At 48.0% G+C, this 27,459-nt stretch overlaps 1 protein-coding gene across 1 annotated transcript in view; it reads left to right on the top strand.

Annotated features, from left to right (window-relative positions):
• The window catches only part of LOC122787839 (dedicator of cytokinesis protein 7-like), a 4,057,077-nt gene that overhangs the window by 2,931,050 nt on the left and 1,098,568 nt on the right, over positions 1 to 27,459 (top strand). Inside the window, exon 24 of the mRNA XM_044054755.1 lies at positions 7,568 to 7,663. Coding sequence (XP_043910690.1) covers positions 7,568 to 7,663 — 96 coding nt within the window. The remainder of the gene's footprint in view (positions 1 to 7,567; positions 7,664 to 27,459) is intronic.

The raw sequence follows: 27,459 nt of genomic DNA on the forward strand, positions 1-27,459 counted from the left end.
TGCTTTGTACACTGATCCCAAGCTGATTCCCGAAAAACATTTCCTGGGCTCTCCAGTGATTGGTAGTCTAGTCCTGCGTGTTATAAGTTTTAAAATTAAGATGGAAAAATAATTAATACTCTGAATATTGCAATGTGCACTAAGTGACTGGACTGATACCAAACAGAAGCTAAATAAAGCTTTAATAGTCTAAGAGGAGGGCCTCCCCAGTTTGTGCACACCCTTAAAATAATACTTTGTTGAAGCACCTTTTGATTTAATTACAGCATTCAGTCTTCTTGGGTAGGAGTCTGTCAGCATGGCACATCTTGACTTGGCAATATTTGCCCACTCTTCGTTGCAAAAGTGCTCCAAATCTGTCAGATTGTGAAGGCATCTCTTGTGCACAGCCCTCTACAGGTTACCCCACAGATTTTCATTTGGATTTAGGTCTGGGCTCTGTCTGGACCATTCCAAAACTTTAATTTTCTTCTGGTGAAGCCATTCTTTTGTTGATTTGTATGTATGCCTGGGGTCGTTGTCATGTTGAAAGGTGAAATTCCTCTTCATTTTCAGCTTTCTAGCAGACACCTGAAGGTTTTGGGCTAAAAGTGACTGGTATTTGGAACTGTTCATAATCCCTTCCACCTTGACTAATGCCCCAGTTCTAGCTGAAGAAAAGCAACCCCAAAGCATGATACTGCCACCACCTTGCTTCACCATGGGGATGGTGGTCTTTTGGTGATGCGAAGTGTTGTTTTTGCGCCAAACGTACCTTTTGGAATTGTGGACAAAAAGTTCGACCTTGGTCTCTTCAGACCATAACACGTTTTCCCACATGCTTTTGGGAGACTTGATATATTGTTTTGCAAATTTTAGCCAGGCCTCGGTATTTTTCTGTATAAGAAAAGGCTTCCGTCTTGTATCCCTATCCCATAGTCCAGACATATAGAGAATACAGGAGATTGTTGTCACATGTAGTACACAACCAGTACTTGCCAGAAATTCCTGCAGCTCCTACAGTGTTGCTGTAAGTCTCTTGGCAACCTCCCTGACCAGTTTTCATCTTATTTTTTCTTCAATTTTGGAGGGACGTCCAGTTCTTTGCAATGTCACCGTTGTCCCATATTTTCTCCACTTTTTTGATGACTGTCTTCACTGTGTTCCATGGTATATCCAATGCTGTAGACATTTTTTTGTACCCTTCTCCTGACTGATACCTTTCAACAATGAGATCGCTTTGATGCTTTATAAGCTCTGTCCGAACCATTGCTTTTGCTATAGCAACTGAGTAAATGTCAGGAAAATCTTACTAAGACAGCTGAACTTTATTTGGGGTTAATCTGAGTCTCTTTAATTGATGGCAGGTGTGTACCCAAGAAGACTAAATGCTGTAATTAAATCAAAAGGTGCTTCAACAAAGTATTAGTTTAAGGGTGTGCACACTTATGCCACCAGCTTATTGTACATTTTTATGCATTATGTTTATTCCCCTAACAGATTTGTTTGTCTTTCAATTCAGTTGTACAGGTTATAGATCACATTAAAAGTGGGAAAAGTTTTGAAATGATTTATTGTGGTCTCATTTTTTTATATCACAAAAAAACTCTCATTTTAACAGGGGTGTGTACACTTTTTATATCCACTGTATGTGTACAGAGAAATATAGGCTTGATTGTGAGGAATAGTTAGCTGTGTGGTGTTACCACAGGTTAAATAAGTTACTATTAGCTCTGAGTTTATTGTAGTTTCTTGGCTGCATCTGGAAGATCATATTATTCATAATAATTATGATAACCATTTGAAATGACAGGACCAGCTACAGTGAGTCTTGAAACATGGAGACTGAATGACAAAAAAAAGCACACTTACATATACCAAGTCTGAGATGGCCATTTCTTGGAATATTCTCTTCTCTGTGAAGTATGATGATCTGGGAGTTGGTATATGTAAGTTTGAGTGTGTGGAGTGGAGTATGTGACATGCAGGGTGGCTTACCATCCAGCAAAAAAGGAGTTTAAAGGATCATTGCAATGTTTGAGATTCGTACTTCTCCTGGAATTTTTTTTTCAGTCTGTCAGCACTCAGCATTATGACTGCCAACATTTCAATAGAGAACCAATGATTCCTGGTATGTAGTGGGCTTGAAACATTACTGGTAACAAGATTAAATAGTAAATGGGTCTGATAATGAATCCTGTCAGTCTCCTACCAGTTGGGCTTTGTTGTCTCAACTTTCTGATTTATAGACTACACATATAATCTGTTTCTTGAAGTATTGTCTAAAGCATTCCATCCTCATATTTTTATGTCAAATTGAGAAACATTTTAATGGAACACAAATATGAAGATGTTGGTTAATTATATGAAAATGACACCTTTAGAACTGTCATTATTCATCTGTATTTGCATTTGGTCAGTAAGTGTAAGAACAGTAGTGCATTTTTAATGGGCTTTGCAAAAAATAATGTTGGATATACACAGATTTATTTTGCTCAAGATGCTGTTTTATTTGCCATGAAATATCTTTTACTTTCCTTAGTAAATGAGATTATAATCACCAAAACCTTCTCCTTTGTAGCAGTGTTATTCTTCTAGCCTCTTAAACTTCCTGCACATTTCATTGTACTGCCTGTCTGCAACCTTTCTCAAACCACCTGCACAATCCCAGCCCTTGTCACACTCTTAAATATTTCCCCTCAATGTACTCCTCATCTCTTTCTTGTCTCTCCTACATGGATCCTATAAGGCTTACCTTCTTTCCTATTCCTGGCTGGCTGTTTTGTTATTCTTCCCCTGCTGTGTTTTCTTTTTCTCTTACTTTCACATTTTCCTGTTAAGCCTTCCTTTGTCCTTTTCCCACAGTTACGTTACTTCCTGTCCCGTTCGTTATATATATATATATCACCAAATCTTTCCTTCCCTTTCCCCCACTTGGTGCCACCTACTGATCAATTTCCTCATCTACCAACCCACCCTCTACTGCTTCAAGGCCATATCTCTCTTTTTCCTACTCCTCTGTGTTCAGAATATCTAAACTCTGTCTCCATATAATCCTTCTGTCCACCTATTCTACCTGAATCAATCTTTCTTTCTTTAAAACCTGCTGGAAAGACAGGTTTGTCTCTCAGAGGCTGTCCCGTCTCTGGAATAGTCTTCTCATACATGTCAAACACAGTACCTTGCTGACCGTCTTCAAGCACAACCTTGATGAGTAGATGGGAAACCACAAATTTGTCACAGGGGTTCTACCTTTGTCCCTAATTGACAGGGGCAACAGGTGCTGACTGAGGGTTCTTTTTTGGAGCTAAACTCTTGCCTAGGCTTGTAAGGGCCCCAGGGCCATTAGCCTAGTAACCTCCTATGACCTGCCTGGCAGCCTTACCTGCCCACTTCTGTCATCCTTCTGTATCTGGTGTTGCTTCCTACATGCCCACTTTTGTTTCTCATTGACGTTATTTGGCCCTGGCAACCATCCTAACTTCTTTCCTTCTCATTATTTTCCTGGCTGCCTTTTCCACCTCTCCCCTTCACTTCCTCCTTCTGCCTGACCCCTGTCCCCTGTTTGTTTATGTTTTTTTTCAAGGCCACAACTCAGGTACAATGCACAATTTCAGGTCTACAAGAAAACTAGAATGATCTTCTCAGCTTAATATTTTCATATTCACACTTAACAGCATCGACCCTCTGTTTTCCCATTTTATGCATGAGGTCAGGGTGCCACATCATCACTGACCATTACCTTAAGCATATGTTCACTCTAAATGACAATATCTACATATTTCCATCAGAGTCATAAGAGAAAACATTTATGTACAACCATAAGGCCATCCTCATTAGGTTAATCATTGAATATAATGTCCCCCTCTGGCATATATCTGTCCATACACATGCAGTAACTGGAACTCACACAGAAATACCTTACTAAAAGGATACAAGGCATAAATAATATGTCCTACACAAACCAACTTAAACCCGTCACTATACTCAGCAGCCTACAGAGTGCTAAGAGGTGACCTGCATCTGACATATAAGGCATACTCCAAGCCAATACTGATGGGTTTACTGCACATTAGCAAATCAAATGGAATCAGAAATACTCAGACCAGGGATCTAAACCACTTCTGCAGCATCAACAGAACAGTTTGGAGGGACAGGTTTATCTTGCAAAGAATGCCAACAGACTCCCCATCTACGTCAATATTCAAGTGCAACTTGGATCTATAGTTGGGTAATAATGGACAGAGGCAGCTCCTAAATGCTTTGCCACATGCATGGGTTCACTTAAATTATCTATGGTGTGATCCCAATTATTTTCACTAGGGGTAATTTTTAATTATCAGCCGCGGAATGGGTAAAGCCAGTCTAACACAAAATGGGATATTTTAATTAATGCATCAAAAAGGAAATGGTCCACAAGGGCAAATAGCCAACTACATACTTATGAACCTGTAAGGTAAATGGATAAACAAGAACATGAAACAAACCAGAAATAAATAAATAAATAAATAAATAAAATAAAAGTTGTGTGTGTGTGTGTGTGTGTGTGTGTGTGTGTGTGTGTGTGTGTGTGTGTGTGTGTGTGTGTGTGTGTGTGTGTGTATATATATATATATATATATATATATATATATATATATATATATATATATATATTAGGGAGTAAGATGTCTCCCACCATTAAGGAAAAATCGTTAAACAACAGGGAAAACTGGTGCTTCTTGAGCAACAAACTTGCTAGCTGAACCTTCTTAAACTCAAGAAAAAGAACCACGAACTGTAGCCAATTTTAATTAAGACTTCAGAGTAATTAAGCACTTGTTACTTGTTTAGAATTTGATAAGTCTTTATTTAAAAATTAAGGATATTAAATACATTTGCGCTTTTGCCCTTAAAAGAACTTCACCAGATCTAACTCCAGTTTACATGACATGGATTATTTGTATATGCTTTAACACGTAGTTTATTGTTAATTCATTTGAGGTGGTGTCATAACTGTATGACCTAGACTATTTGTCAAAGATAAAGTAGGAGCGTCTCGTCTTTCTTCCCTGTTGTGTTAAGGAGGCTCAGCCAGCAACTTCGATGCTCAAGTAGTTTTCCCTTTGGTTTATTTATGTATCTGTATATATGTGCACAGACACACACACACACACACATACATGGGGTTTGATTGCATTATCTTGTTAAAACATTAGTGGAAAAAGTTTTTTCAAGTTAGCCATTATCTGTGAAGTGGGTACATTTGTACATATCTTTGAGGTGCTGAAGTACATTTTTATAGAATTGTTTATGTTGAGGTATTTTCTCTGATTTCTGCAGGACAAAGATTGTTCCATTTGGGGAGGACCATCTCAGAGAAGCTTTTTTCAGAAGTCAGCAGCCAACATTTATGTCTTTAAAGAATTAGGAGTATTGTTTTACATGTAGAGATAGAAGGGAATTTTTGTAGACAGTTTATTTTTCAGACAGGGACTTTGACATAAGTTTTAATACCACAGGTATAAGTCTAACTGTAACAGACAAGTAGTTTGCTTTTCGGAGAGTGAGGCAGTGCTACTCTAACTGGGGCAAAAGTTTCTTCCTCTGCGGATACCACTAAGCGTGGCTTGAAACTGCTGGGTAATGGCTGCAGAACAGAGTGAGGTAACTGAGAGAGTATTCAGTTCTGGATAACAGACATTTATTTTTGCTGTGGGTTTTGCATACTTTTATTATGAGGTTGTTATACATTGCACAGGCAGCTTTTCAGCTCAATATTGACAGTAGTGTTTTGTATCCCATGTGGATTTTTTTTAATAGAAGAGTGGTGTTAATAAGTCGGCGATGTTGTTGTGTACTGGCTCATCGGGCATTTCGTGCAGGAATGGGCATGACTGGAGTGATTGACAAACCTAATCCCAGTGGTGTGGTATGGAAATGACGAATGATTGGCATGCCATTAAAATGTGCCAATGACATCATGCATACATTGATTGTTGATTAGTGAAGTGGTTTCAAAATAAGCACTTTGTCTGTATTCATGTATTTGCAGTTGTCATTTTTTTCACTAGGATGCAATGTCCTAGAAGTTCATATAGTAAGTGGTTGGTCAGGGAGGGGAATTCACTCATTCAATGTGCACTCGTTTACCCTCTTCCTCAATGTAGTGTGATCTTGCAGTTAGTATATTGGTATATTGAAGTAGGGCATCCCACAAGGGGGGTGCAGGGGGGTGTGCCCACCTGTGAAAGCAATAAACACCATTTTAAAATGATAGGCATGCTTAGCTTAATGATATTTATAAACGAAAATCCCAAAAGTAGCACTATTCCACTGGCAAACCCAAAGACTAGCAGTGATGGGAATGCATAGCTGAATGTTATTTACAACAGAACAAGGCAAATAGCCTGATTTAGGTGCCTAGTTGTGTTTGAATACCAACAAGATATAGTTGCAAATCTTTTCCTGAACTTTTTACAGTTTCCATGAATACCCATGTGCTTCCTCATCAGAATGAATATTCATGCAGATGAGAGCCACTTCATTTTGATAATTCATTACAAATAGACGTCAACCAGCTGGGGTGGGGTTTGGGTGGTGCTTGCTACTGCGCATGTGGTGAGCCAGTACACTATAACATCACCAGTAAGTGAACAAGTAATCCTGTATATTTGCTTTCTTGCTCAAGGACTATGGTTTCATAAGAGAGTGAAGATGAGGGCTGTTATTGTTAGACAGGTTTCTTGTGAATCCAAAGAGCAGTGTTGGGAGTTTTGTTGATGTTAATAGTTAGGAAATTATTATACAGCGACTGATGGGGTACTGACGTCAGCTGGGACTCTAGTGCACTAGACAAGGGAGTCTCCTGGTAGGGTATAATATCATCTGCATAAAGGCTGAGGTTAATAGAGACTGCTACAGTATTAACATCATTAATGAATAGTGAGAAAAGTGTTAAGACAAACACTTAACTCTGGTGAATACCTGTTGTGAAACAGCCACTATTGGAGTCTTTTGTGCCTTCCTGCAAAGTAACGACTCTAGTAGAGAGATGATTTTTACATTATTGTAAAGTGTTTTGAACAAAGACCACATTGAGGTATTTTATCAGCAGAAGCAGAGCTTCTCTTATTATCTTTCTGTGTGCTTTACTAAATGCTTGTAGTCCTGTGTTTGCCTCTGCCAATGTCCTCCTGCTCTCAGCCTCTTTCTTTTCAAGCATTTCCATATCCATCCTGTCTGCTGACTTCCATCTGCTTTCTTCACTCTAGTCCCTCTCTGCTCTTTCACACCATTGTAACAACTGACTGACATCTGTAGCCTGCCATATTCTTCTATGCATCCCTCAATCTTACACATCTCACATTACCTGAACCTCAAGAGATCCCCAAGCCAACACCCTATTCCATTCCTTGAGTACTTTAATCAACTTATGATTTGACACTAGTGACAAAACTTGTTATAGTGTTTGCAGTTTTTTCAGAAGGTTGGTGAGACTGTAAGTGATATGCACAGCATCATATTTATCATGTTAGCCTTCTCTGATTTGGGACAAAGTATATTAAAGATAACAAAATAATAATTTACTATTCTTTTTATCTGACAGCCCTTTCATGAGGAACTTGCTTGTCATATTATCCGTAGTTTTGATGCTTCAAACAGTATGGTATTCGAGCATGCCTGGTTCTTTTTTGATCTACTGGTAAGTTACTTAAGCTAACTTATTCTTCATTAATTTATTCCCTCAAATATATTGATGTTACTGGACAGTTTCTATTTAAGGTCTGGTTTCAAGTTTGTTTGTCCTGAAAATCTGTTGCTGTATCCCACCTTGTAATTGTCAGTAACTACCTTTCTGCTGCCAGCTTTCCATATTCAATACTTGCCATTGAGTGGCCTAGGATAAATAACCTGATGCATGCCATGTTTGATTTTGTGAGCTGCTGTAGTTTTGAGTTTCCTCTAGTTACTCTGGTCACATTTGAAATATGCAGGTTTACTACCTAATGTTTTTCTAAGGTGACTAAAACAGCATTCTGAATTACAGAGACAGCAAATAAAAGTAGGCATTAGAGAAAAGCCATATTCAAAGAAATGTACAATATCATGATGTTCTTTATAGTATTACTGGTGTCCCAGTATCACTCAGAGAGGTTTGTATTTTTTTATAAATTGTTACATCTATCAGTGACCTGATAACTGCTACCATGCTGATGATTTTGTTACTATGGTAGTGTATAAGATTGCTTCATGGAGGCAAAACTGTTTTTTTTTGTTTTATCTCTCAGTTCACCTACAGTGAGAGTAATGCAAGGTCTTCTTTGGAAGGGGCAGTTTTAACAGTAAATCAGAGCATTTGAGTTTGGTCTTACCTACCTTACCTTCATCGTGGGCATAGTTTTATCAGTAGTCTTGTATTCTCTGTGAAGGGTTTGGGGACCCCGATGCCAGCATTCCATGGGACATTCATATGACTGAGACACCCATACATTCCCAGCATTCAAGTACTTTACAGCCCACTTCAGCATCAGTGTGCATAGTGGCTCACGTTTGTTTAGCATTTATTGTTTTTCTTGAGAGATCTTCAACCAAACTTCAAATAAATATGATTAACAGACTATAGTTCGCTACAGGTTTCTAGGTATGACGTTTGCTATCTATATTTTTTAAATCTTAAAGACACATAGGGATTTAGAAAAACATTAGAATAAAAGGGATAAGGTCATTAAATCTTAGCTTAATCATCAAAGGAGGCTGTCAAAGACATTAAGTAATGAAAATCTTCTAGTACTTTTTAAAGTGAGTACTTTTTCTCAAATGATTCTAGTACACAGAAACATGCAGTCATATTCAAATGAAAGTTCTGTTCATGGGCCTTGGTTCTGAAAAAAGATGGTACACCAGCAGCACCTTCATCATGTTGATGCCATCTGAGACTATGGCAGGCAGGCAAGTTTCCACACTAGATGGATCTTTGCATCACCAGTTCTTTATTAACCTCAGCATTGCATCACATCTCCACCCAAGAACGGTTCAACCCTCCCTCGACTATTAAGCTTTTCCTAGAGATTATTTTAATATTGTGCAGAAAACCACATTGTAACAATAAAGCCCTAAGCTGGTACCTTGCCTGGACTGGCATCAGTCTATAGATAGAGCTCAGCACAGAGAAATGAAACATTGAAGGCACCTGTGAAGGTAGAGGAGTGAGGAAGAAAATGTACACCTTGCCATGATATATCTTTTAAAAAGTAGACATTATAAAGGAGGCAGATTCATTCTTCTTCCTCTCAAGATTTAGTTTGGGGAAAATACTTAATCTTAGCGCCCTTAGGGTCTTCCCCAGAACACAGTGCTTTTAGGAATACCCAGAGGTATATACATGAAGTTTTCAGTTGCTCTGTGGGGAAAACCCTTCTTCACCAAAAAAAAAAAAAAAAATGCAGATAGACATGAAAAGGCACCATCATATGATGTGAACAATGTGTCCAATTAATTATACTTTTAAGGCTGTTTGATGCACAGTTTGTTTTCCGTAAGAAGCTAGACAGGAAGTATAAAAAATATTTAGATAGACAGGACCTGTAGAACACACATACAGGCCATATCTTAATGCAGTTTCTGTTACCTGCAGCTAATCAGAGTGGAACACATACCTCTGCTAGCTTTACCCTTTGATAAGGGGTTAAAGTTACTAAGTAAATATAGTAAATATATCTGTATATGTGTGTGTGTGTGTGTGTGTGTGTGTGTGTGTGTGTGTGTGTGTGTGTGTGTGTGTGTATTTATACACACACACACACACACATGCTGTTGTACGTGCCTGTACATGAACCATTAGGACACCTAATCACTTAGCACACAAAAATGTATTCAATAAATATTTCCCTGTGTATGTTTTGCAAACAAAATATGAGCTTGCTTTTGATAAAAATGAAATTGCTGCATTAAACAAAAGAATGGATTTTTGTCCTTCTAGGTGGTTAAATGTTCCTGAATCTCTACTTTAGTAAAGTTAATATAGGTAATATATCTTTAACAAAGTCTTCTAATTTTATTGTGGGTGAGAATGTAAATGTTACGTTATTTAAGAAGCACTGTGAATTTGATTTAAGGAATTTAGAAATGGTAAAGACGTTTTCGGAAGATTTTCTCAAGGAAGAAATAGCAGCTTTGCACAGGTGGAAAACTAGGAAAGGCACTTGTATTACTAGTGCTGATGAAAAAGGAGTTTTCCTTAATAGGAATCATTATATTAACAAGATGAAGCAACTTTTAACTGACACTTCAATAGTTACTAGGCTTGCAGTCCAGGGGACCATTGGGGAATCTAGCCCAAATTCCTAAATGCCGCTAGGCAGTAGGAAAATGATGGCTGTAGGAATCAAACCTAGAATGAAAAGAAGAATGGCTCACAGCATCAATGCTCTGTGTCAACAGCCATTTATAATAAGCTGAGCAATAACCCCATAGACTGTCAGCCAAAGAGCCCTTTTAAGCCTAGCCAAGCTTACCCCAAATGTACCAAACTATTACTAACATATGTCAATACCTCAAGGAATTTTATGGTTACAATATAATGTTAAATCCACAAAACGAAGCCAGCAAGTTAGGAAGGTGTAAGCAATAATTTATTAACCCAAAGGAAAAATCCATCATGGATGTATTTTGTTTCAATTTTGGTAACCTATTGGATTTTTCCTTTATCTTTAAAAAGATTTATCTTTTTATTGCCGTGCAAGAGGTTTCAACGTGCATCTGTTCCTTTTTGACTGTTACAATATAATGTTCACGGGCTACCCATGTCCATTAGGACCATAGGTGCCAAATCAGAGAGAATTTTGTGATTTCCCATCCTCTGGTCCAAGTTACATTTGAATAGGGTTAGGTGTGATCTTTACATGGATGGAAAGTCTTTCCCAAAGAAGGGGTAAACATACCTGTTGCTACAACACATCCTGTTTATGTTGCAGATTAATTTTAGGTTCTTAGAATGGGAATTTCTGATGCTATTGTTTTGCACATGTCCAACAAAATCCATCAGTGTGTGATCAGAGGATGCTTTGTGGGATAGGCATAGGTCACTGGACAGCAGTCTATAGGAGACCTAGTACAGGAATAGGGCTTTGAGATAGTCAACATATGACTTGTTGTTTACTCCCTGTATTCTTTATTTGAGGAACCTCTATGGTCTGTCAAGTGCCTAGTCAGGTACAGGCCAGTGGGTGATAGTCCATGATTGCTCTGATGAGAGCCAAGTACAATTAAACAATGATCATCTTGGACCTGAATGCCATGCCCTTACTTATAAGCTATGCAGCATAGAAGCATGTGGTGGTCAAAGGTCAGGTTACTGTCAACATGCATTCCCAGATCCCTGACCACTGTGTCTAATTTTAGCAGTGAATTACTAAAGTGGTAATTTTCAGGTGTAGCTGTTTTTCGAAAGAATACTGTTAATGCATTTTTTCTCACTGAGTTTTAGGCCACAGTTCTGGTACCAGTTGTGTATCTGCATCAGGCTGTCTTGGATGATATCTGTGTCTTTAGGGGATTCAGTAACACGTCAGCAACATTTTGTCACATTCGCATAAGGTCAAATGTCATGCCTGCCCATAAAACAAAGATGAACTTACTTTTATGATCCCAACTCTACAAACTACTCCAGCTCTACACATTTACTCTCCATGCGGCTAGACTTCATGAAAAAAATCCTCATGCAACCTACCGCTCTATTCAAAAGCTCCACCAACTTTCATTACCCCTAGAACCAATCTCCAAAGCATTGCACATGCATTATCCACTCAGACACCTTCTCTTTGGCAAGCTCTCCCTATTAAGATTAAAGAAATTAACACTTATTCCGATTTCAGAATGCAACTCAAAAAGTACTTCTTCATTCAAGCCAGATGCTCCTGCACAGGACATATTACGTAATCTATCTGCTTTTTGAGTCTCTTGTCCTCTCTCAAGATTTACTGAAGATTCACCCAGTTTAGAAAGTAATATATATATATATATATATATATATATATATATATATATATATATATATATTGTATATTACAATCTGCTTGATTCTACACCGCACTGTGCTTCTTCACTATAATGTATATACACAAGTTTTTTTCTATGTAATTAGTCTGAACTAATCTGTTATTACTTACATTTCTGTATTTTCTGTTTGTGAAATGTTCTGTATTTCACCCAGGCTCAGCCTGAAATTGGTCAGTATTGATCAGTACACTACCCCCAGTAAACAAATATAAATACAATAAAATAGTTTGCAGTCATCTGCAAACTTGGTCAGACATAGGCCCTTAATGTTTGACTTAATTTCAGAGAAATAGATGCCAAAAATGAGAGGCCCCAGCACCAGTCCCTGTGGAATTCCGCTAGTAACTGGCCTCTTTCTGGAGGTGGATTCCCTTATCCTGAAAACTTTGAAATACATATTGATAGTTTCTTACTTAGATTATTTCACCAAGGGGACATTACTAAACATGACTTTTGGTTTTCTCAGATGACATGTCCAAAATGGTTTGTTCTTCGAAAAGTGCATAAGAAATTGAATGATTCCCACTATGCAGCCAGTAATAATTTTGCTGTGGATAAAATGCACTTCTCATGTGTTAGATTCACTGTTGAATCCACAATCATTTATTATTTTGTGCCACTACCTTTTTAAAAGATGCGAGCGGAGCTTCAAAATTAGCTGAGTGCAGAACTGGAAATAATGTGGCGGCAGTTGGCATTGTCCTCCTTTACACTTGAATCAGCAATGAAAGAGGCTGGGAAACAGTTCAGTCAGAGCTGGAGCATGGTCAAATAGGGCCCTAGGCAGGCTTATGGATAGCCCCCAGCCTGGAACATGGTCAAATAAGGCCCCAGGCAGGCTTATGGATCACCCCCAACCTGGAGCATGGTCAAATAGGGCCTCAGGCAGGCTTATGGATCACCCTCAGCCTGGAGCATGGTCAAATAGGGCCCTAGGCAGGCTTATTGATAACCCCCAGCCTGGAACATGGTCAAATAGGGCCCCAGGCAGGCTTATGGATCACCCCCAACCTGGAGCATGGTCAAATAGGGCCCCAGGCAGGCTTATGGATCACCCCCAGCCTGGAGCATGGTCAAATAGGGCCCTAGGCAGGCTTATGGATAACCCCCAGCCTGGAACATGGTCATATAGGGCCCCAGGCAGGCTTATGGATCACCCCCAACCTGGAGCATGGTCAAATAGGGCCCCAGGCAGGCTTATGGATCACCCTCAGCCTGGAGCATGGTCAAATAGGGCCCTAGGCAGGCTTATGGATCACCCCAGCCTGAAACATGGTCAAATAGGGCTTAGGCAAGCTTATGGATCACCCCCAGCCTGGAGCATGGTCAAATAGGGCCCTAGGCAGGCTTATGGATAACGCGTAGCCTGGAACATGGTCAAATAGGGCTCCAGGAAGGCTTATGGATCACCCCCAACCTGGAGCATGGTCAAATAGGGCCCCAGGCAGGCTTAAGGATCACCCTCAGCCTGGAGCATGGTCAAATAGGGCCCTGGGCAGGCTTATGGATCACCCCCAGCCTGGAACATGGTCAAATAGGGCCCTAGGCAGGCTTATGGATCACCCCCAGCATGGAACATGGTCAAATAGGGCCCTAGGCAGGCTTATGGATCACCCCCAGCCTGGAGGGGTCAAATAGGGCCCCAGGCAGGCTTATGGATCACCCCCAGCCTGGAACATGGTCAAATAGGGCCCTAGGCAGGCTTATGGATCACCCCCCAGCCTGGGGCAAGGCCAAATAGGGCCCTACATAGGCTTATGTATCACCCTCAACCTGGAGCATGGTCAAATAGGGCCCTAGGCAGGCCTATGGATCACCCCCAACCTGGAGCATGGTCAAATAGGACCCCAGGAAGGCTTATGGATCACCAACCTGGAGCATGGTCAAATAGGGCCCTAGGCAGGCTTATGGATCACCCCCAGCCTGGAGTGGTCAAATAGGGCCCCAGGCAGGCTTATGGATCACTTCCAGCCTGGAACATGGTCAAATAGGGCCCTAGGCAGGCTTATGGATCACCCCCAGCCTGGGGCATGGTCAAATATGGCCCCAGGCAGGCTTATGGATCACCCCCAACCTGGAGCATGGCCATATAGGGCCCTACATAGGCTTATGTATCACCCCCAGCCTGGAGCATGGTCAAATAGGGCCCTAGGCAGGCCTATGGATCACCCCCAACCTGGAGCATGGTCAGATAGGACCCCAGGCAGGCTTATGGATCACCCCCAACCTGGAGCATGGTCAAATAGGGCCCTACGTAGGCTTATGGATCACCCCCAGCCTGGAGCATGGTCAAATAGGGCCCTAGGCAGGCCTGTGGATCACCCTCAACCTGGAGCATGGTCAAATATGGCCCTAGGCAGGCTTATGGATCACCACCAGCCTGGAACAGGGTCAAATAGGGCTTTAGGCAGGCTTATGGATCACCCCCAGCCTAGAACATGGTCATATAGGGCCCTAGGCAGGCTTATGGATCACCCCCAACCTGGAGCATGGTCAAATAGGACCCTAGGCAGGCTTATGGATAACTCCCAGCCTGGAACATGGTCAAATAAGGCCCCAGGCAGGCTTATGGATCACCCCCAACCTGGAGCATGGTCAAATAGGGCCCCAGGCAGGCTTATGGATCACCCTCAGCCTGGAGCGTGGTCAAATAGGGCCCTAGGCAGGCTTATGGATAACCCCCAGCCTGGAGCATGGTCAAATAGGGCCCTAGGCAGGCCTATGGATCACCCCCAACCTGGAGCATGGTCAGATAGGACCCCAGGCAGGCTTATGGATCACCCCCAACCTGGAGCATGGTCAAATAGGGCCCTACGTAGGCTTATGGATCACCCCCAGCCTGGAGCATGGTTAAATAGGGCCCTAGGCAGGCCTGTGGATCACCCTCAGCCTGGAGCATGGTCAAATAGGGCCCCAGGCAGGCTTATGGATCACCCCCAACCTGGAGCATGGTCAAATAGGGCACCAGGCAGGCTTATGGATCACCCTCAGCCTGGAGCATGGTCAAATAAGGCCCTAAGCAGGCTTATGGATCACTCCAGCCTGAAACATGGTCAAATAGGGCCCTAGGCAGGCTTATGGATCACCCCCAGCATGGAACATATTCAAATAGGGCCCTAGGCAGGCTTATGGATCACCCCCAGCCTGGAGCGGTCACATAGGGCCCCAGGCAGGCTTATGGATCACCCCCAACCTGGAGCATGGTCAGATAGGACCCCAGGCAGGCTTATGGATCACCCCCAACCTGGAGCATGGTCAAATAGGGCCCTACGTAGGCTTATGGATCACCCCCTGCCTGGAGCATGGTCAAATAGGGCCCTAGGCAGGCCTGTGGATCACCCTCAGCCTGGAGCATGGTCAAATAGGGCCCCAGGCAGGCTTATGGATCACCCCCAACCTGGAGCATGGTCAAATAGGGCCCCAGGCAGGCTTATGGATCACTCCCAGCCTGGAACATGGTCAAATAGGGCCCTAGGCAGGCTTATGGATCACCCCCAGCCTGGGGCATGGTCAAATATGGCCCCAGGAAGGCTTATGTATCACCCCCAACCTGGAACATGGCCAAATAGGGCCCTACATAGGCTTATGTATCACCCCCAGCCTGGAGCATGGTCAAATAGGGCCCTAGGCAGGCCTATGGATCACCCCCAACCTGGAGCATGGTCAGATAGGACCCCAGGCAGGCTTATGGATCACCCCCATCCTGGAGCACGGTCAAATAGGGCCCTACGTAGGCTTATGGATCACCCCCAGCCTGGAGCATGGTCAAAAAGGGCCCTAGGCAGGCTTGTGGATCACCCTCAACCTGGAGCATGGTCAAATAGGGCCCTAGGCAGGCTTATGGATAACCCCCAGCCTGGAACATGGTCATATAGGGCCCCAGGCAGGCTTATGGATCACCCCCAACCTGGAGCTTGGTCAAATAGGGCCCCAGACAGGCTTATGGATCACCCTCAGCCTGGAGCATGGTCAAATAGGGCCATGGGCAGGCTTTTGGATCACCCCCAGCCTGGAACATGGTCAAATAGGGCCCTAGGCAGGCTTATGGATCACCCCCAGCCTAGAACATGGTCAAATAGGGCCCTAGGCAGGCTTATGGATCACCCCCAGCCTAGAACATGGTCAAATAGGGCCCAAGGCAGGCTTATGGATCACCCCCAACCTGGAACATGGTCAAATAGGGCCCTAGGCAGGCTTAAGGATCAACCCCAGCCTGGAACATGGTCAAATAGGGCCCTAGGCAGGCTTATGGATCACCCCCAGCCTGGAACATGGTCAAATAGGGCCCTAGGCAGGCTTATGGATCACCCCCAGCATGGAACATGGTCAAATAGGGCCCTAGGCAGGCTTATGGATCACCCCCAGCCTGGAGCGGTCAAATAGGGCCCCAGGCAGGCTTATGGATCACCCCCAGCCTGGAACATGGTCAGATAGGGCCCTAGGCAGGCTTATGGATCACCCCCAGCCTGGGGCATGGCCAAATAGGGCCCTACATCGGCTTATGTATCACCCCCAGCCTGGAACATGGTCAAATAGGGCCCAAGGCAGGCTTATGGATCACCCCCAACCTAGAACATGGTCATATAGGTCCCTAGGCAGGCTTATGGATCAACCCCAGCCTGGAACATAGTCAAATAGGGCCCTAGGCAGGCTTATGGATCACCCCCAGCCTGGAACATGGTCAAATAGGGCCCAAGGCAGGCTTATAGATCACCCCCAGCCTGGAGCATGGTCAAATAGGGCCCTAGGCAGGCCTATGGATCACCCCCAACCTGGAGCATGGTCAAATAGGACCCCAGGAAGGCTTATGGATCACCCCCAACCTGGAGCATGGTCAAATAGGGCCCTAGGCAGGCTTATGGATCACCCCCAGCCTGGAGTGGTCAAATAGGGCCCCAGGCAGGCTTATGGATCACTTCCAGCCTGGAACATGGTCAAATAGGGCCCTAGGCAGGCTTATGGATCACCGCCAGCCTGGGGCATAGTCAAATATGGACCCAGGCAAGCTTATGGATCACCCCCAACCTGGAGCATGGCCATATAGGGCCCTACATAGGCTTATGTATCACCCCCAGCCTGGAGCATGGTCAAATAGGGCCCTAGGCAGGCGTATGGATCACCCCCAACCTGGAGCATGGTCAGATAGGACCCCAGGCAGGCTTATGGATCAACCCCAACCTGGAGCATGGTCAAATAGGGCCCTACGTAGGCTTATGGATCACCCCCAGCATGGAGCATGGTCAAATAGGGCCCTAGGCAGGCCTGTGGATCACCCTCAACCTGGAGCATGGTCAAATATGGCCCTAGGCAGGCTTATGGATCACCACCAGCCTGGAACAGGGTCAAATAGGGCTTTAGGCAGGCTTATGGATCACCCCCAGCCTAGAACATGGCCAAATAGGGCCCTACATAGGCTTATGTATCACCCCCAGCCTGGAGCATGGTCAAATAGGGCCCCAGGCAGGCTTATGGATCACCTCCAACCTGGAGCATGGTCAAATAGGGCCCCAGGCAGGCTTATGGATCACCCTCAGCCTGGAGCATGGTCAAATAGGGCCCTAGGCAGGCTTAGGGATCACCCCAGCGTGAAACATGGTCAAATAGGGCCTTAGGCAAGCTTATGGATCACCCCCAGCCTGGAGCATGGTCAAATAGGGCCCTATGCAGGCTTATGGATAACACCTAGCCTGGAACATGGTCAAATAGGGCCCCAGGAAGGCTTATGGATCACCCCCAACCTGGAGCATGGTCAAATAGGGCCCCAGGCAGGCTTTTGGATCACCCTCAGCCTGGAGCATGGTCAAATAGGGCCCTGGGCAGGCTTTTGGATCACCCCCAGCCTGGAACATGGTCAAATAGGGCCCTAGGCAGGCTTATGGATCACCCCAGCCTGGAACATGGTCAAATAGGGCCCTAGGCAGGCTTATGGATCACCCCCAGCCTGGAGCATGGTCAAATAGGGCCCTAGGCAGGCTTATGGATAACCCCCAGCCTGGAGCATGGTCAAATAGGGCCCTAGGCAGGCCTATGGATCACCCCCAACCTGGAGCATGGTCAGATAGGACCCCAGGCAGGCTTATGGATCACCCCCAACCTGGAGCATGGTCAAATAGGGCCCTACATAGGCTTATGGATCACCCCCAGCCTGGAGCATGGTCAAATAGGGCCCTAGGCAGGCCTGTGGATCACCCTCAGCCTGGAGCATGGTCAAATAGGGCCCCAGGCAGGCTTATGGATCACCCCCAACCTGGAGCATGGTCAAATAGGGCCCCAGGCAGGCTTATGGATCACCCTCAGCCTGGAGCATGGTCAAATAGGGCCCTAGGCAGGCTTATGGATCACTCCAGCCTGAAACATGGTCAAATAGGGCCCTAGGCAGGCTTATGGATCACCCCCAGCATGGAACATGGTCAAATAGGGCCCCAGGCAGGCTTATGGATCACCCCCAACCTGGAGCATGGTCAAATAGGGCCCCAGGCAGGCTTATGGATCACCCTCAGCCTGGAGCATGGTCAAATAGGGCCCTAGGCAGGCTTATGGATCACTCCAGCCTGAAACATGGTCAAATAGGGCCCTAGGCAGGCTTATGGATCACCCCCAGCCTGGAGCGGTCACATAGGGCCCCAGGCAGGCTTATGGATCACCCCCAGCCTGGAACATGGTCAAATAGGGCCCTAGTCAGGCTTATGTATCACCCCCAGCCTGGAGCATGGTCAAATAGGGCCCTAGGCAGGCCTATGGATCACCCCCAACCTGGAGCATGGTCAAATAGGACCCCAGGAAGGCTTATGGATCACCCCCAACCTAGAGCATGGTCAAATAGGGCCCTAGGCAGTCTTATGGATCACCCCCAGCCTGGAGTGGTCAAATAGGGCCCCAGGCAGGCTTATGGATTACTCCCAGCCTGGAACATGGTGAAATAGGGCCCTAGGCAGGCTTATGGATCACCCCCAGCCTGGGGCATGGTCAAATATGGCCCCAGGAAGGCTTATGTATCACCCCCAACCTGGAGCATGGCCAAATAGGGCCCTACATAGGCTTATGTATCACCCCCAGCCTGGAGCATGGTCGAATAGGACCCTAGGCAGGCCTATGGATCACCCCCAACCTGGAGCATGGTCAGATAGGACCCCAGGCAGGCTTATGGATCACCCCCAACCTGGAGCATGGTCAAATAGGGCCCTACGTAGGCTTATGGATCACCCCCAGCCTGGAGCATGGTCAAATAGGGCCCTAGGCAGGCTTGTGGATCACCCTCAACCTGGAGCATGGTCAAATAGGGCCCTAGGCAGGCTTATGGATAATCCCCAGCCTGGAACATGGTCATATAGGGCCCCAGGCAGGCTTATGGATCACCCCCAACCTGGAGCATGGTCAAATAGGGCCCCAGGCAGGCTTATGGATCACCCTCAGCCTGGAACATGGTCAAATAGGGCCCTAGGCAGGCTTAGGGATCACCCCAGCGTGAAACATGGTCAAATAGGGCCTTAGGCAAGCTTATGGATCACCCCCAGCCTGGAGCATGGTCAAATAGGGCCCTATGCAGGCTTATGGATAACGCCTAGCCTGGAACATGGTCAAATAGGGCCCAAGGAAGGCTTATGGATCACCCCCAACCTGGAGCATGGTCAAATAGGGCCCCAGGCAGGCTTATGGATCACCCTCAGCCTGGAGCATGGTCAAATAGGGCCCTGGGCAGGCTTTTGGATCACCCCCAGCCTGGAACATGGTCAAATAGGGCCCTAGGCAGGCTTATGGATCACCCCCAGCCTGGAACATGGTCAAATAGGGCCCAAGGCAGGCTTATGGATCACCCCCAACCTGGAACATGGTCAAATAGGGCCCTAGGCAGGCTTATGGATCAACCCCAGCCTGGAACATGGTCAAATAGGGCCCTAGGCAGGCTTATGGATCACCCCCAGCCTGGAACATGGTCAAATAGGGCCCTAGGCAGGCTTATGGATCACCCCCAGCCTGTAGCGGTCAAATAGGGCCCCGGGCAGGCTTATGGATCACCCCCTGCCTGGAACATGGTCAAATAGGGCCCTAGGCAGGCTTATGGATCACCCCCCAGCCTGGGGCATGGCCAAATATGGCCCTACATAGGCTTATGTATCACCCCCAGCCTGGAACATGGTCAAATAGGGCCCAAGGCAGGCTTATGGATCACCCCCAACCTGGAACATGGTCAAATAGGGCCCTAGGCAGGCTTATGGATCAACCCCAGCCTGGAACATGGTCAAATAGGGCCCTAGGCAGGCTTATGGATCACCCCCAGCCTGGAACATGGTCAAATAGGGCCCTAGGCAGGCTTATGGATCACCCCCAGCCTGGAGCATGGTCAAATAGGGCCCTAGGCAGGCCTATGGATCACCCCCAACCTGGAGCATGGTCAAATAGGACCCCAGGAAGGCTTATGGATCACCCCAACCTGGAGCATGGTCAAATAGGGCCCTAGGCAGGCTTATGGATCACCCCCAGCCTGGAGTGGTCAAATAGGGCCCCAGGCAGGCTTATGGATCACTTCCAGCCTGGAACATGGTCAAATAGGGCCCTAGGCAGGCTTATGGATCACCCCCAGCCTGGGGCATGTTCAAATATGGCCCCAGGCAGGCTTATGGATCACCCCCAACCTGGAGCATGGCCATATAGGGCCCTACATAGGCTTATGTATCACCCCCAGCCTGGAGCATGGTCAAATAGGGCCCTAGGCAGGCGTATGGATCACCCCCAACCTGGAGCATGGTCAGATAGGACCCAAGCAGGCTTATGGATCAACCCCAACCTGGAGCATGGTCAAATAGGGCCCTACATAGGCTTATGGATCACCCCCAGCATGGAGCATGGTCAAATAGGACCCTAGGCAGGCCTGTGGTTCACCCTCAACCTGGAGCATGGTCAAATATGGCCCTAGGCAGGCTTCTGGATCACCACCTGCCTGGAACAGGGTCAAATAGGGCTTTTTGCAGGCTTATGGATCACCCCAGCCTAGAACATGGTCATATAGGGCCCTAGGCAGGCTTATGGATCACCCCCAACCTGGAGCATGGTCAAATAGGACCCTAGGCAGGCATATGGATAACCCCCAGCCTGGAACATGGTCAAATAAGGCCCCAGGCAGGCTTATGGATCACCCCCAACCTTAAGCATGGTCAAATAGGGCCCCAGGCAGGCTTATGGATCACCCTCAGCCTGGAGCGTGGTCAAATATGGCCCTAGGCAGGCTTATGGATAACCCCCAGCCTGGAGCATGGTCAAATAGGGCACTAGGCAGGCCTATGGATCACCCCCAACCTGGAGCATGGTCAGATAGGACCCCAGGCAGGCTTATGGATCACCCCCAACCTGGAGCATGGTCAAATAGGGCCCTCGTAGGCTTATGGATCACCCCCAGCCTGGAGCATGGTCAAATAGGGCCCTAGGCAGGCCTGTGGATCACCCTCAGCCTGGAGCATGGTCAAATAGGGCCCCAGGCAGGCTTATGGATCACCCCCAACCTGGAGCATGGTCAAATAGGGCCCCAGGCAGGCTTATGGATCACCCTCAGCCTGGAGCATGGTCAAATAGGGGCCTAGGCAGGCTTATGGATCACTCCAGCCTGAAACATGGTCAAATAGGGCCCTAGGCAGGCTTATGGATCACCCCCAGCATGGAACATGGTCAAATAGGGCCCTAGGCAGGCTTATGGATCACCCCCAGCCTGGAGCGGTCACATAGGGCCCCAGGCAGGCTTATGGATCACCCCCAGCCTGGAACATGGTCAAATAGGGCCCTAGGCAGGCTTATGGATCACCCCCAGCCTGGGGCATGGCCAAATAGGGCCCTACATAGGCTTATGTATCACCCCCAGCCTGGAGCATGGTCAAATAGGGCCCTAGGCAGGCCTATGGATCACCCCCAACCTGTTGCATGGTCAAATAGGACCCCAGGAAGGCTTATGGATCACCCCCAACCTAGAGCATGGTCAAATAGGGCCCTAGGCAGGCTTATGGATCACCCCCAGCCTGGAGTGGTCAAATAGGGTCCCAGGCAGGCTTATGGATCACTCCCAGCTTGGAACATGGTCAAGTAGGGCCCTAGCCAGGCTTATGGATCACCCCCAGCCTGGGGCATGCTCAAATATGGCCCCAGGCAGGCTTATGGATCACCCCCAACCTGGAGCATGGCCATATAGGGCCCTACATAGGCTTATGTATCACCCCCAGCCTGGAGCATGGTCAAATAGGGCCCTAGGCAGGCGTATGGATCACCCCCAACCTGGAGCATGGTCAGATAGGACCCAAGCAGGCTTATGGATCAACCCCAACCTGGAGCATGGTCAAATAGGGCCCTACATAGGCTTATGGATCACCCCCAGCATGGAGCATGGTCAAATAGGGCCCTAGGCAGGCCTGTGGTTCACCCTCAACCTGGAGCATGGTCAAATATGGCCCTAGGCAGGCTTCTGGATCACCACCTGCCTGGAACAGGGTCAAATAGGGCTTTTTGCAGGCTTATGGATCACCCCCAGCCTAGAACATGGTCATATAGGGCCCTAGGCAGGCTTATGGATCACCCCCAACCTGGAGCATGGTCAAATAGGACCCTAGGCAGGCCTATGGATAACCCCCAGCCTGGAACATGGTCAAATAAGGCCCCAGGCAGGCTTATGGATCACCCCCAACCTTAAGCATGGTCAAATAGGGCCCCAGGCAGGCTTATGGATCACCCTCAGCCTGGAGCGTGGTCAAATAGGGCCCTAGGCAGGCTTATGGATAACCCCCAGCCTGGAGCATGGTCAAATAGGGCACTAGGCAGGCCTATGGATCACCCCCAACCTGGAGCATGGTCAGATAGGACCCCAGGCAGGCTTATGGATCACCCCCAACCTGGAGCATGGTCAAATAGGGCCCTACGTAGGCTTATGGATCACCCCCAGCCTGGAGCATGGTCAAATAGGGCCCTAGGCAGGCCTGTGGATCACCCTCAGCCTGGAGCATGGTCAAATAGGGCCCCAGGCAGGCTTATGGATCACCCCCAACCTGGAGCATGGTCAAATAGGGCCCCAGGCAGGCTTATGGATCACCCTCAGCCTGGAGCATGGTCAAATAGGGGCCTAGGCAGGCTTATGGATCACTCCAGCCTGAAACATGGTCAAATAGGGCCCTAGGCAGGCTTATGGATCACCCCCAGCATGGAACATGGTCAAATAGGGCCCTAGGCAGGCTTATGGATCACCCCCAGCCTGGAGCGGTCACATAGGGCCCCAGGCAGGCTTATGGATCACCCCCAGCCTGGAACATGGTCAAATAGGGCCCTAGGCAGGCTTATGGATCACCCCCAGCCTGGGGCATGGCCAAATAGGGCCCTACATAGGCTTATGTATCACCCCCAGCCTGGAGCATGGTCAAATAGGGCCCTAGGCAGGCCTATGGATCACCCCCAACCTGTTGCATGGTCAAATAGGACCCCAGGAAGGCTTATGGATCACCCCCAACCTAGAGCATGGTCAAATAGGGCCCTAGGCAGGCTTATGGATCACCCCCAGCCTGGAGTGGTCAAATAGGGTCCCAGGCAGGCTTATGGATCACTCCCAGCTTGGAACATGGTCAAGTAGGGCCCTAGCCAGGCTTATGGATCACCCCCAGCCTGGGGCATGCTCAAATATGGCCCCAGGAAGGCTTATGTATCACCCCCAACCTGGAGCATGGCCAAATAGGGCCCTACATAGGCTTATGTATCACCCCCAGCCAGGAGCATGGTCAAATAGGGCCTTAGGCAGGCCTATGGATCACCCCCAACGTGGAGCATGGTCAGATAGGACCCCAGGCAGGCTTATGGATCACCCCCAACCTGGAGCATGGTCAAATAGGGACCTACGTAGGCTTATGGATCACCCCCATCCTGGAGCATGGTCAAATAGGGCCCTAGGCAGGCTTGTGGATCACCCTCAACCTGGAGCATGGTCAAATATGGCCCTAGGCAGGCTTATGGATCACCACCAGCCTGGAACAGGGTCATATAGGGCTTAAGGCAGGCTTATGGATCACCCCCAGCCTAGAACATGGTCATATAGGGCCCTAGGCAGGCTTATGGATCACCGCCAACCTGGAGCATGGTCAAATAGGACCCTAGGCAGGCTTATGGATAACCCCCAGCCTGGAACATGGTCAAATAAGGCCCCAGGCAGGCTTATGGATCACCCCAACCTGGGGCATGGTCAAATAGGGCCCCAGGCAGGCTTATGGATCACCATCAGCCTGGAGCATGGTCAAATAGGGCCCTAGGCAGGCTTATGGATAACCCCCAGCCTGGAGCATGGTCAAATAGGGCCCCAGGCAGGCTTATGGATCACCCCCAACCTGGAGCATGGTCAAATAGGGCCCCAGGCAGGCTTATGGATCACCCTCAGCCTGGAGCATAGTCAAATAGCGCCCTAGGCAGGCTTATGGCTCACCCCCAGCCTGGAACATGGACAAATAGGGCCCTAGGCAGGCTTATGGATAACCCCCAGCCTGGAACATGGTCATATAGGGCCCCAGGCAGGCTTATGGATCACCCCCAACCTGGAGCATGGTCAAATAGGGCCCCAGGTAGGCTTATGGATCACCCTCAGCCAGGAGCATGGTCAAATAGGGCCCTAGGCAGGCTTATGGATCACCCCAGCCTGAAACATGGTCAAATAGGGCCCCAGGCAGGCTTATGGATCACCCCCAGCCTGGAGCATGGTCAAATAGGGCCCTAGGCAGGCTTATGGATAACCCCCAGCCTGGAACATGGTCAAATAGGGCCCCAGGAAGGCTTATGGATCACCCCCAACCTGGAGCATGGTCAAATAGGGCCCCAGGCAGGCTTATGGATCACCCTTAGCCTGGAGCATGGTCAAATAGGGCCCTGGGCAGGCTTATGGATCACCCCCAGCCTGGAACCTGGTCAAATAGGGCCCTAGGCAGGCTTATGGATCAACCCCAGCCTGGAACATGGTCAAATAGGGCCCTAGGCAGGCTTATGGATCACCACCAGCCTGGAACATGGTCAAATAAGGCCCTAGGCAGGCTTATGGATCACCCCCAGCCTGGAACATGGTCAAATAGGGCCCTAGTCAGGCTTATGGATCACCCCCAGCATGGAACATGGTCAAATAGGGCCCTAGGCAGGCTTATGGATCACCCCCAGCCTGGAGCGGTCAAATAGGGACCCAGGCAGGCTTATGGATCAACCCCAGCCTGGAACATGGTCAAATAGGGCCCTAGACAGGCTTATGGATCACCCCTAGCCTGGGGCATGGCCGAATAGGGCCCTACTTAGGCTTATGTATAACCCCCAGCCTGGAGCATGGTCAAATAGGGCCCTAGGCAGGCCTATGGATCACCCCCAACCTGGAGCATGGTCAAATAGGACCCCAGGAAGGCTTATGGATCACCCCCAACCTGAGCATGGTCAAATAGGGCCCTAGGCAAGCTTATGGATCACCCCCGGCCTGGAGTGGTCAGCTAGGGCCCCAGGCAGGCTTATGGATCACTCTCAGCCTGGCACATGGTCAAATAGGGCCCTAGGCAGGCTTATGGATCACTCCCAGCCTGGGGCATGGTCAAATATGGCCCCAGGCAGGCTTATGGATCACCCCCAACCTGGAGCATGGCCAAATAGGGCCCTACATAGGCTTATGTATCACCCCCAGCCTGGAGCATGGTCAAATAGGGCCCTAGGCAGGCCTGTGGATCACCCTCAGCCTGGAGCATGGTCAAATAGGGCCCTAGGCAGGCTTATGGATCACCCCCAGCCTGGAGCATGGTCAAATAGGACCCTAGGCAGGCTTATGGATCACCCCTAACCTGGGGCATGGTCAAATAGGACCCTAGGCAGGCTTATGGATCACCCCCAACCTGGAGCATGGTCAAATAGGACCCTACATAGGCTTATGGATCACCCCCAGCCTGGAGCATGGTCAAATATGGCCCTAGGCAGGCTTATGGATCACCACCAGCCTGGAACAGGGTCAAATAGGGCGTTAGGCAGGCTTATGGATCACCCCCAGCCTAGAACATGGTCATATAGGGCCCTAGGCAGGCTTATGGATCACCCCCAACCTGGAGCATGGTCAAATAGGACCCTAGGCAGGCTTATGGATAACCCCCAGCCTGGAACATGGTCAAATAAGGCCCCAGGCAGGCTTATGGATCACCCCCATCCTGGAGCATGGTCAAATAGGGCCCCAGGCAGGCTTATGGATCACCCTCAGCCTGGAGCATGGTCAAATAGGGCCCTAGGCAGGCTTATGGATCACCCTCAGCCTGGAGCATGGTCAAATAGGGCCCTAGGCAGGATTATGGCTCGCCCCCATCCTGGAACATGGACAAATAGGGACCTAGGCAGGCTTATGGATAACCCCTAGCCTGGAACATGGTCATATAGGGCCCCAGGCAGGCTTATGGATCACCCCAACCTGGAGCATGGTCAAATAGGGCCCTAGGCAGGCTTATGGATCACCCCAGCCTGAAACATGGTCAAATAGGGCCCTAGGCAGGCTTATGGATCACCCCCAGCCTGGAGCATGGTCAAATAGGGCCCTAGGCAGGCTTATGTATAACCCCCAGCCTGGAACCTGGTCAGATAGGGCCCCAGGAAGGCTTATTGATCACCCCCAACCTGGAGCATGGTCAAATACGGCCCCAGGCAGGCTTATGGATCACCCCCAACCTGGAGCATGGCCAAATAGGGCCCTACTTAGGCTTATGTATCACCCCCAGCCTGGAGCATGGTCAAATAGGGCCCTAGGCAAGTTTATGGATCACCCCCAACCTGGAGCATGGTCAAATAGGACCCCAGGAAGGCTTATGGATAACCCCCAGCCTGGAACATGGTCAAATAAGGCCCCAGGCAGGCTTATGGATCATCCCAACCTGGAGCATGGTCAAATAGGGCCCTAGGCAGGCTTATGGCTCACCCCCAGCCTGGAACATGGACAAATAGGGCCCTAGGCAGGCTTATGGATAACCCCCAGCCTGGAACATGGTCATATAGGGCCCCAGGCAGGCTTTTGGATCACCCCCAACCTGGAGCATGGTCAAATAGGGCCCCAGGCAGGCTTATGGATCACCCTCAGCCGCGAGCATGGTCAAATAGGGCCCTAGGCAGGCTTATGGATCACCCCAGCCTGAAACATAGTCAAATAGGGCCCTAGGCAGGCTTATGGATCACCCCCAGCCTGGAGCATGGTCAAATAGGGCCCTAGGCAGGCTTATGGTTAACCCCCAGGCTGGAACATGGTCAAATAGGGCCCCAGGAAGGCTTATGGATCACCCCCAATCTGGAGCATGGTCAAATAGGGCCCCAGGCAGGCTTATGGATCACCCTTAGCCTGGAGCATGGTCAAATAGGGCCCTGGGCAGGCTTATGGATCACCCCCCAGCCTGGAACCTGGTCAAATAGGGCCCTAGGCAGGCTTATGGATCAACCCCA

The sequence above is a fragment of the Protopterus annectens genome, chromosome 13.part0 (genome assembly GCF_019279795.1).
Source record: "Protopterus annectens isolate FY-2018-M chromosome 13.part0, PAN1.0, whole genome shotgun sequence".
Classification (NCBI taxonomy): Eukaryota; Metazoa; Chordata; order Ceratodontiformes; family Protopteridae; genus Protopterus; species Protopterus annectens.